Consider the following 12,262-nt stretch of genomic DNA (forward strand, 5'->3'; position numbering starts at 1 on the left):
TAAGTACCCTATCTACCTGTGAGGCAACTTTCAGGGATCTATGGGCATGTACCCCCAGATCCCTCTGCTCCTCCATACTACTCTGCCTTGGAGTTTGTTGTTCCAAGGTGTACCACCTCATACTTCTCCGGGTTGAACTCCATCTGCCACTTCTCAGCCCAATTCTGCATCCTATCAATGTCTCTCTGCAATCTTCGACAATCCTCTACACTCTCCACAACACCACCAACCTTTGTGTCTGCAAACTTGCCGATCCACCCTTCTACCCCCACATCCAGGTCTTTAATAAAAGTCACGGAAGTAGAGGTTCCAGAACCGATCCTTGTGGGACACCAGTAGTCACAATCCTCCAATCCGAATGTACCCCCTCCACCATGACCCTCTGCTTTCTGAATCCACCTGGCCAAACTTCCCTGGATCCCATGCCTTCTGACTTTCTGAATAAGCCTACCGTGTGGAACTTTGTCAAATGCCTTACTAAAATCCACGTAGATCACATCCACTGCACTACCCTCATCTATATGCCTGGTCATCTCAAAGAACTCTATCAGGCTTGTTAGACACGATCTGCCCTTCACAAAGCCATTCTGACTGTCCCTGATCAGACCATGATTCTCTAAATGCCTATAGATCCTATCTCCAAGAATCTTTTCCAACAGCTTTCCCACCACAGACGTAAGGCTCACTGGTCTGTAATTATCTGAACTATCCCTACTGCCTTCTTTGAACAAGGGGACAACATTCGCCTCCCTCCAATCCTCCGGTACCATTCCCGTGGACAACGAGGACATGAAGATCCTAGCCAGAGGCTCAGCAATCTCTTCCCTTGCCTTGTGGAGCAGCCTGGGGAATATTCCGTCAGGCCCCGGGGACTTAACCATCCTAATGTATTTTAACAACTCCAACACCACCTCTCCCTTAATATCAACATGCTCCAGAACATCAACCTCACTCATATTGTCCTCACCTTCATCAAGTTCCCTCTCATTGGTGAATACCAAAGAGAAGTATTCATTGAGGACCTTGCTCACTTCCACAGCCACCAGGCACATCTTCCCACTTTTTTCTCTAATTGATCCTACCTTCACTCCTGTCATCATTTTGTTCTTCACATAGTTGAAGAATGCCTTGGGGTTTTCTTTACCCTACTCATCAAGGCCTTCTCATGCCCCCTTCTTGCTCTCCTCAGCCCCTTCTTAAGCTCCTTTCTTGCTTCCCTATATTCCTCAATAGACCCATCTGATCCTTCCTAAACCCAATATATGCTGCCTTCTTCCATCTGACTAGATTTTCCACCTCACCTGTCGCCCATGGTTCCTTCACCCTACCATTCTTTATCTTCTTCACCAGGACAAATTTATTTCTAACGTCCAGCAAGAGATCCCTAAACATCGACCACATGTCCATAGTACATTTCCCTGCAAAAACATCATCCCAATTCACACCTGCAAGTTCTAGCCTTATACCTCAAAATTTGCCCTTCCCCAATTAAAAATTTTCCTGTCCCCTCTGATTTTATCCTTTTCCATGATAATGTTAAAGGCCAGAGAGTGGTGGTCACTGTCCCCCAGATGCTGACCCACTGAGAGATCTGTGACCTGACCCAATTCGTTACCTAACACTAGATCTAGTATGGCATTCCCCCCAGTTGGTCTCTGAACATATTATGACGGGAATCCGTCCTGGACACACTTAACAAACTCTGCCCGTCTAAATCATTGGAACTAATCAGGTGCCAATCAATATTAGGGAAGTTAAAGTCACCCATGATAACAACCCTGTTATTTTTGCACCTTTCCAAAATCTGCCTCCCAATCTGCTCCTTGTTATCTCTGCTGCTACTAGGGGGCCTATAGAATACCCCCAATAGAGTAACTGCTCCCTTCCTGTTCCAGACTTCCACGCAAACTGACTCAAAAGTGGATCCTGCTACATTACCCACCCTTTCTGTAGCTGTAATAGTGTCCTTGACCAGTAATGCCACTCCTCCTCCCCTTCCCCCCTCTATCCCTTTTAAAGCACTGAAATGGAGGTATATTGAGAATCCATTCCTGCCCTGATACCAGCCAAGTCTCTGTAATGGCCACTACATCATATTTCCATGTATGTATCCAAGCTCTCAGTTCATCACCTTTGTTCCTGATGTTTCTTGCATTGAACTACATGCACTTTAGCCCTGCTACCTTACTGCCTTTACACCCTTTATTCTGCTTTTCTTTCCTCAAAGCCTCTTTGTTTTAGATCTGGCTTTACTCCATGCACTAAACTTGCAGTTCTCGCATGACCTTTATCCTCTTCCACCTCACTATCTGCTGTAACACTTTGGTTCCCCTCTCCCTGCAAATCTAGTTTAAACTCCCCAGAGCAGCACTAGCAAACCTTCCCGCAAGGATGTTCGTCCCTCTCCAGTTCAGGTGCAACCTGTCCCATCGGAACAGGTTCCATCTTCCCTAGAACAAACCCTAATCGTCCAGAAACATGAAGCCCTCCCTCCTGCACCAACTTCTTAGCCACGTATTTAGCTGCATTATCTTCCTATTTCTAGCCTCACTAGCACGTGGCACGGGTAGCAATCCTGAGATTGCAACCTTGGAGTTCCTGTCCTTTAACTTTGCACCTAACTCCCTAAATTCTCTTTGCAGGACATCCTCCTCCTTCCTATCCAGGTCATTGATATCATATCCACGTCAGCCTTCTGAGGTTGAGAGTGGCATTGTCCCAGTGCAATGGCTTTTTCACTTACAACACAATACAATGGACGGCCACCAGTATTAGAATGTAGTACCTGAAAGCACTTTGGTCTCATTTCAATCTATAATTGTGTTTAGTTCATGATTTAATTGCCTTGGATGGTTTCTCAAAATAGTTCCTGATTCATAATTCCGTATTCAGTTAATCAGTACTGGAGATTGGCTCATTCAATTATCAAACTTCTTGCATATAAAAAATCCAAGAGAACTGGCAGACAGTGTTCAATCCAGAAATGTCAAGTTATACCATAGATTAATAATTTGATTACGTAAATGTTAATACAACTCGTCACTCACCACCTTGGTGCATTATTTTTCTCCGTTCTCCTTAACAGCCCCTCCTACAATTTCTAAACCTGCAACAGTTTCCCAAGATGGTCAAAACTACCAGTTACAGAATCAATCTGAGGTATGTCAGACCTTTTCAGTGTTCAAGAATGTTGAAGGTTACTGAATTGTTTTAACTCCTGAAGTTGTCATGGAAATTGTAAACACAAGGTAAAACAATTTCTAAAATAATTTTTTCCTCAGTCTTTGCAAGCAGGCCAGTCCCAGCAAACAGATACCACTGCACCCAATGGTTCTTCAGATTCAAAGGATTCAAGCTATCGTGAGTGTTTTACTCAGATTTTATTCTGTTTTTTTTTTGGTCTAAGTAGTCTTTATTTAGTTGTTACTGATAGCCACTTTGTTTATCCTTTCCAGCTATACCAGATGTGTCCACTTACCAATATGATGAGTCATCTGGATATTACTATGACGCGCAAACTGGATTCTACTATGATCCTAATTCACAGGTACCTACTTATTAAAGTAATGAACATTCAGATGTTTGCGTGTTCTGATTTGCTCAAATTGATAATTTGTGTGACTTCATTAAATATTTGAATGCTGCAGTGATCAATGTGAAGTTATCAATGATAGGTTTCCAAATTTGGAAAATTTTTAAATCTGTAAGCGTTGTACTTGACTGTTCCATCAAGATATAGTTAAGCTCTGGTTGTATACTCTGCATGTTGTTTTAGATGTAACCCTGTAAGTTTTCAGCATTCCTGAACAACTGGCTTGTTTTTGGCTTAAACTAGAACATTGAGCATTAAAACTCCAATAAGCTGGCACTCTTGGGTCTTTAGTGTCAACTGGCAGCTTTTCCAGATCATTGGCTGCTATAGCCTGCTTTTAATATACCTCCCAGTGTAGAGGGCCCACCTGCTTCAAATTATCCATCATTGTCCCTGTACCAAAAAAGACCGAGGTAACATGCCTGAATGACTGCTGTCCTGTTGTACTAACCTCAGTAGTAAGCAAATGCTTTGAGAGGCTGGTCAAGGATTACATCTACAGTTTGCTACCACCCAAACTGGACCCCCTACAATTCGCCTACCGACACAACCGATCGACAGACAACGCAACAGCCACTGCACTACATACCGTCTTTACATTATCCGGAGAAGAAGAATACTTCTGTGAGAATGCTGTCCTTAGACTACAGTTCAGCATTCAACACTGTAATTCCATCCAACTCTACAAGAAGCTCCAAGACCTCTGCCTTGACCCTGCCTTGTGCAGCTGGATCCTGGACTTCTTGCTAAATCGCTAACAGGTGGTAAGGGTGGGCCCCTCGCCTCTGCCCCTCTGACTCTCAATACAGGAGCCCCTCAGGGTTGTGTACTGTCCCCTCCTTTACTCCCTGTATACCCACGACTGTCGCCACCCACAGCTCTAATCTGCTAATTAAATTTGCTGACGACACTACTTTGATTGGCCTATTCTCAAACAATAATGAGGTGGCCTGCAGGGAATAAGTCATCCCTCTGACACAGTGGTGTCAAGAAAACAACCTCTCCCTCAAGTCGCAAAAACAAAGGAGTTGGTTGTGGATTACAGGAGGAATGGAGACGGGCTAACCCCTATTGATATCAATGGATCTGGTGTTGAGAGGGTAAACAGCTTTAAGTTCCTTGGCATCCACAGAGGACCTCATGGTCTGTACACAACAGCGCCTCTTTCACCTCAGATAGTTGAAGTTTGGTATGGGCCCCCAAATCCTAAGAACTTTCTACAGGGGCACAATTGAGAGCGTCCTGACTGGCTGCATCACTGCCTGGTATGGGAACTGTACCTCCCTTAATCGCAGGATTCTGCAGAGAGTGGTGCAGATAGCCCAGCGCATCTGTAGTTGTGAACTTCCCATGATTCTGGACATTTACAAAGACAGGTGTGAAAATAGTGCCCAAAGGATCATTGGGGACCTGAGTCACCCCAACCACAATCCATTCCAGCTGCTGCCATCTGGGAAACAGTACCACAGCATAAAAGCTAGGACCAACAGGCTCTGGGACAGCTTCATCCACCAGGCCGTCAGACTGATTAACTCATGCTGATTTGAGTGTATTTCTATGTTCCATTGACTGTTCTATTCATTATAAATTACTATGATTGCACATTTATACGGAGACGTAAAGATTTTTACCTACACGTGAAGGATGTAAGAAATAAAGTCAATTCAATTCAATAACTTGTCGCAATTACCCAGTTAAAATTATTTTCCCTGAAATCTCATTCCCAGTGTTTTACTCCGTGCATAAACAATATGTAGTCACTGTAAGTGCTATATCTACTTCAAATTGTGCTATGCAATAGGGACTGAAATGTTTTCCAGCAAAAACAGAATTCTGAATATCTTATGTACTTAATACCAGTGCATTTATTGAGCGTCTTGAGTTAAGCCTTGCTCTTTTTTAATGGATGTTCGATATTGTGGGAAAAAAACATTCATTTTAAAAGGAATATCTTCTGATGTAAATCAAAACCTTGGTCTGTGATGAAAGAAACCATGCACCACTCTGAAATAAACTTGATGGATGCAGTGGATTAAATCTGAGACTGAAAATTTAAGATATAAGCTAGGAATGCGGATGTGATAATTCCACTGATATCATCATCTTGTGTTTCCCTTGCATAAGATAATATCAGGTTGGATGTGTGGAAACTTTGAGGCATAATAGTGAAGGCACATTCCTCCTTTGGAGGATCCCTTGTTCTTGATCCACACCTGAATTGAAGATGGCTAGAATCAGAATCAGGTTTAATATCATTGGCATATGTTGTGAAATTTATTTTGTGACAGGAGTGCTTTGCAATACATATTAAAACTAAATTGCAACAAGGAGTACATATTGAAAATTAAATTGAATAGGTAGTGCAAAAAGTAGTGCAAAAAAAAATACTGATGTGGATTTCATGGGTTCGTGTCCATTCAGAAATCTGATGACAGAGAGGAAAAGGTTTTCCCTAAAACATTGAGTCTTCAGACTCCTGTACGAGCTCCCTGATGGTAGCAAAGGGGACAGGTTCTAGGTGATGGGGGTCTTTAATAATGAATGCTGCCTTTTTGAGACATCGCCTTTTGAAGGTGTCCTGGAGGGTGGGGAAGCTGTTGCCCATGACTGGCTGAGTTTACAACTTTCTGCAGCTTTTCTGAAAGCTGTGCAGTAGCCCCTCCAGAACCTGTTAGAATTCTCCCCACTGTGCATCTGTGGGGGGGGGGGGGGGGAAGTAATTTTGGAGTGACATACCAAGTCTCCTGAAACTGCTAATAAAAAAGTCTCTGATGTGCCTTCTTTGTAATTGCATCAATATGCTATGCTTATTTGACTGTCAAAGATGTCAAAGATTTGAGGGGCTTTATGATTGTTACATTATTTATCTGTTGTGTTATAAATGAACAATGCTTTTACAAAATTTTGTTTCAGTACTACTACAATGCACAGACTCAACAGTATATGTATTGGGATGGAGAAAAACAAACTTACTTACCTGCTCCAGATCAAACTGCACAGCAAAACGTTAAATCAAGCGGAACAAAAAGTAAGGAAGGAAAGGAAAAGAAGGAGAAACCGAAGAGCAGGACAGCACAACAAGTGAGAATTTTGGCATGGTTTTCTAAACACAGCTGATTTGGCTTCCGCTATCCCGGTTATGAGCCTTGAGGCTGAGAGCAGCAGTTGAATTGCTGTAAATAGATGATATGAACCTTCAGGAAAGTACATGAGAATGTAATTACTAGTGACATGCTTTAGATTCCTCTTCAGTACTGGGTGCACTGGAACTGAATGTGAATGTTTTATTTTTACCATAGATTGCCAAGGACATGGAGCGATGGGCGAAAAGTCTAAATAAGCAGAAAGATAACGTCAAAAGTAACTTGCAGATGATTGCTGCTAAAGAAGAAGAGAGGAGGGAGTCTGCTGCTGCTGATGCGGGATTTGCTTTATTTGAGAAACGGGTATGTGGATGAGAGTCAAGTAGTTGTAGTAACTGCAGTGAAGTATTATATAGCACCTGAATTAGTTGTAGACCACTTGATGCAATTTAATTTTATATTGAAATAGGATATTTGCTAAATGATTAAGGGGTTTAAGGGTTAATGAAATGATTATGGGCGGAAGATAAAATATTGAAAGGTATTTGGGGTTTTGTGAGCATGCAAGTACAATTAAGCGAGGTGTGGAATTTTTTTTTTTAAAAATTGAATTAGATGGTACCCTGCAACCCATTTACAAAAGAGGGGAAAATGAAACATTTTGGAGTTAAGATCTGTCAAAATCAGGAAGTAAATGCTGTCATAATTGAACTGGATAATGATAGAAACCAGACTAAAGAATATACCCTAATTGTTAAGCTGAGTCTGATAAAATTTTTAAATTGGTGGAAAAGCAAAGAAGCTATTCTGTAGTTTGCAGCATTTAGAATGAGTATTTTAAATATAAGATGTCTTCCTCATGATTTTATACACTTTGAGAAGTGGCAGAAATGGAGTGAACATGCATGATCTTTCTATGGAATGGGAGTTGGAACTAGAAGCGAGAGGCATGGGTTTAAGATAGAGTTGTAAAGTCTTTTGCCTTTCAAGTTTTGTTGAATAAGGGTGTCATTTGCTGTTGTCCAATCTCTGCAGCCGCTTCCTTTAAGACTGTGTTGTGCAGTCCATTGGCTTCTTGCAACTTGTGCAACTTTTAGCCTCTTGAATTTTTCCAAAGCCTTATTCTTTGTAATTGGGATTGTATGTTCTGTGTGTTACTTGAAATTAGTTTGTCTGCTATCTCAAGGATATTAACATTGTATCCTACAGTGAGGACTAATGCTAAAGTTACTTGATTCATCAGTCATTTTTGTTATTAGTTCACTAGTGTTGTTCACTAGAGGGCCCATATTTACTTTACCACACTCTTATTTATGTATCCATAGAAATTTCTACTATTTGTCTTTATACTCCATACTAGGTTTTCCTTAAACGTTATTTTCACCCTAATGTGTTTTTCAGTCTTCTGCCACTTCCCAGACCTCAGGTCTCCCACTTACTCTTGCCACAAGAGGTACAGGTCAAGTGTGCTTCATGTGGAAGAAGTATTTAGGTCCCCAGTGTGTGGTTGTTCCTTGTCCTGAAGACAGAGTGGGAGTTATTGGGTGTTGGTGGAGATGGAGGGGAAAAATAAGCCAGAATACTGCAGAGGAACCCGTCCCACTGAAATGCTGAGGAAAAATTTTTAGCGGGATTGTAATTTCAAGGTTTGCTGGTTAGCTATATACAGCCCAGTCCAACATGAGAAAGTCCTCCCCGCCATTGAGCTTATCTACACGGAGGTTGTCGCAAGAAATCAGTATCCATCACCAAGGACTCCCACCGTCTGGGCCATGCTCTCTTCTTGCTGTTGCCATCAGGAAGAAGGTACAGGATCCTCGGGGCTCACTGTACAAGGTTATTACCCCTCAACCATCAGGCCCCTGAATCAGAGTGGATAAATTCACTCACCCCAACACTGAACTGTTCCCAAAACCTATGGATTTACTTAAATTCTCTTCATTTCAAGTTCTCAATACTTGTTTAGGATTATTTTTTTATTTCTCATGACATATTTGCACAGTATGTTGTCTTTTACACGCTGGTTGTTTGTCCTTTGTAGCCTTTCATTGATTCTATTGTGTTTCTTGTGTTTACTGAATTCCCACAAGAAAATGAATCTCAAGGTTGTATATGTTCACATAGAGGTATTTTGATAATAAATTTACTTTGAACTTTGAAGACAAGGGGAAATCGTATCTCTTTTCTGTGTGGGTGGAGCTAAGTTCATTGTGTATTGAGGTTTCCAGTAGCTGATGCTCAGTAAGTGGGCATTACATGACATGCTGCAGAATGCCTGAAATCTTCAAGTTTGCACATCCAGATATTTTTACTCAATGTCCGGCGTATTTTTTTTCTTCTCAGATACTTCGCATTATTCAAATTTATGTTTAATGGAAGTTGAATACATTTGTTACAGGGGATGATGGAACGACAGCCAATGGTATTGGAACCTTTCAGTGGTCTTTCGGAGCACCTACGAGATGATGATGAAAGCCCACTAAAGGTTTGAACATCTTTCGAGATTGAATTTTGATTATTTTTTTGTTTCCATTTGTCTCAAATTTCACAGCAACATGGTGAATAGTGTTGCGCTATTATAGCGCAGGGTGTTGGAGTTCAGCGTTCAATTCCAACATTGTCTCTAAGGAGTTTGTATGGCCTCCCCATGACCAAGTGGGTTTTCTCCAGGTGCTGTAGTTTCCTCCCACAGTCCAAGGATGTATTTGGTTGGTTGGTTAATTGGTCATTGTAAATTTTCCAGTGATTAGGCATTTATTTGAATCAGGGGTTGCTAGGGTGACATGACTCAAAGGGCCTGTTCCACGCTGTGTCTTTAATTTAACTAAATAGTCAACAAATTTAAAGTGTTAGTTCTGATTGGATCAGTTCCACTAATTTTATTCAACAATAAAATGTGACCTCTTGATCTGGAAAGTGCCTTCGTATGCATGAACTCATTGTACAGAACAGCTAGCTTTATAACTGGCTTGCGTGTAACTATTATAATTATTTCATCCCATTGCTATTTTTCTGATGTGTACCACTGATTCTCGTCTCCCAGCTGGCAGGGAAAAGTAATCTGTAGGTTAGCCGTGTACTCAACAATATGGAGATAGGGATCTGATGTATCTAACTAAAACTTAAAAATATGAATGAAATGTTATATCACAGCAGGATGGAAGGCTGATTTTATTTACATTTCTTGTCATACAGCATGGAGAAACACTTTTGACCAGTAGCCTCTGAATGAGCTTGCTGTTTGATTAATTCTTAGGTCATTTAGTTCATCAAGTCTGCTCCACTATTCACCCATAACTTTTTTTTTCAATCCCATTCTCCCTTCTCCCTGTGGATCTCTGCCTTAAATAACACCCAATGACTTGGGCTGCACAGCACACTCTGGCAATGTATTCCACAGATTCACCACCCCCTGGCTAAAGAAGTTCCTTGAATCTAAAAGTTAAATGACATCCCTTTATTCTGAAACTGTATCCGCTGTACCCTCAGAAGTGAAACAGACTTCATAATGAGTCTTTATAGTTGGTACTTTTCATGATATGAAAATTGTTTAATGCCATTTGTATTTTCATTTCCATGACTAGAGCATCTTTGTGCGATGATTGTCACACTTGGTTATTTTGACAATTTTTACATCAACTGTGAATAAATAGAGGATTGAGTGAAACGATGAAGCTCAAAGGGTTTGTTTAACCTTGATATCTACCTTGCAGAGAAAGTCAAGTCCACTCCAGGGACTTGTGGCTTCTTATAGTGGAGAGAGTGATGAAGAGGAGCAAGAAACAACTCAAGATCTGGAAGAAAAAATGACAGATTGGAACAAAATGGCCTGCCTGCTGTGCAGAAGACAGTTTCCTAATAAAGAAGCACTTACTCGCCATCAGCAGCTATCTGACCTGCACAGGGTAACTGTATTAAATTTAATATACTCTATGTTACATTGACTGTTCTATTTATTATAAATTACTATGATTGTACATTGCATATTTAGATGGTGATGTAATGTAAAGATTTTTACTCATGTATGTGAAGAATGTAAGAAATAGTGTCAATTCAATATTCAGTACGAGGATACAGTGGTACTTTTCACTGAAATCCCATCATTCTATTTTTTTTATTGGACCACATTTTGTGTCAGTCACACTGGTGTTATTTGACTTTGGTCTATGATGAGAATACATGCACCACTCTGACACACATCTGAAAAGATGCACTGAAATGAAACTGAGACCAAGCATTGAGAGGAAAATTTTTTGAGAATGTTTTGATGTTTAGAAATAATTGCCCAGTAGCATTGAATTTTCAATGATGTACAGTAATTCACGGCACAGTATTGGCTGATGGCAAAACTTCTTGGCTTAGCATGCTTCTTATAATCATGTGACTGATCACTTGCGTGTGCTGAGCTATAAGTGTAAATCGAGTTCATTTTGTGATACAGTTGAATGCTGCTTGTAGCAACTCAAAATCTGCCCTCAGTTTCTTGGCGGGAAAGGTGTGTAAGGGCTTGGGGAGTGACACAGTAAACATATTTGTTTTCAATGCAGCAAAACTTGGAGATTCGTAGAAGATCAAGAATGTCCGACCGTGAGCTTGAAGCATTAGAAAAATCAGAAATAGAGGTAAGCTAATTTTAGAAGTATGGTTGTATATTTACTTTCAGGGCCTCTCTTTACCTCAACAATTTTTTGGCCATCAGTAATATCATTCAGTGTCTTCCGTGTATATACCCATTTCTACTCCAGTATAACTTATCTAGGAATCTTACTGCCTCTGATTTGTCATTGTGACATTCTTTCTGAATGAACGGAAAGTTCATCTCATTAAATAATGAGATGACTGAAACCACTCTCTTAGATCTCCTAGTTGATGTCAGATGCTAATTCAGAGTGTTCAGACTTGATATTCAATTTAACACTGAACTGAATTCTCAATTTAGTATCATTTTACTTATGTCAGTATGGTAAGAGCACTACTCATACTTTATCTCATTGTTGCCTGGATTAGGGAGCATGTCTTATGAGGAGAGATTGAGAAAGTTGGGGCTTTTCTCTTTGGAGCGAAGGAGGGTGAAAGGTGACTTGGTAGAGATATAAGATGATAGAGGCATAGAGTTGACAGCCAACACCTTTTTCCCAGGGCATGAATGACAGATAGAGGAGGGCATAATTTTAAGGTGATTGGAAGAAAGTGCAGAGGGTGTAAGAGGTGTTTTTAAAGAGTAGAAGATGCATGGAATAAGCTGCAAGGGTGATGGTACAAGCAGATACAGTAGTATATTTGAGACTCGGGTATATGGATGAAAGAAAAATGGAAGGCTATGTTGGAGGGAAGGGTTAAGTTGATCTTGACTGAATAGGTTAAAAGGTTAGCACGTCATACTGTGCTGTAGTGTTCTACGTTCATTAGCTGCTACACCTGTCATTCGTACGATACACTTCAATGCTCTCGTTAGCTAACTTTCCATCCACAGTATTTACCTGGCCTTACATCTATTATTATCTTCATTATTCACACGTATAGTAGCTTAGGGGGTTGTGCGCTTTGGTTAGTATGGTGTTGTATAGGAGTGTTCGTGAGGCCACAT

General features: G+C 40.7%; 1 protein-coding gene across 3 annotated transcripts in view; it reads left to right on the plus strand.

Annotated features, from left to right (window-relative positions):
* The window catches only part of LOC140211211 (RNA-binding protein 5-like), a 48,309-nt gene that overhangs the window by 32,243 nt on the left and 3,804 nt on the right, over positions 1-12,262 (plus strand). For all 3 annotated transcript variants that reach the window (XM_072280815.1, XM_072280816.1, XM_072280817.1), the window contains 8 exons: positions 3,086-3,159; positions 3,282-3,360; positions 3,456-3,547; positions 6,506-6,673; positions 6,892-7,038; positions 9,074-9,160; positions 10,389-10,580; positions 11,223-11,297. In XM_072280815.1, coding sequence (XP_072136916.1) covers positions 3,086-3,159; positions 3,282-3,360; positions 3,456-3,547; positions 6,506-6,673; positions 6,892-7,038; positions 9,074-9,160; positions 10,389-10,580; positions 11,223-11,297 — 914 coding nt within the window. The remainder of the gene's footprint in view (positions 1-3,085; positions 3,160-3,281; positions 3,361-3,455; positions 3,548-6,505; positions 6,674-6,891; positions 7,039-9,073; positions 9,161-10,388; positions 10,581-11,222; positions 11,298-12,262) is intronic.

The sequence above is a fragment of the Mobula birostris genome, chromosome 16, assembly GCF_030028105.1.
Source record: "Mobula birostris isolate sMobBir1 chromosome 16, sMobBir1.hap1, whole genome shotgun sequence".
Lineage (NCBI taxonomy): Eukaryota > Metazoa > Chordata > Chondrichthyes > Myliobatiformes > Myliobatidae > Mobula > Mobula birostris.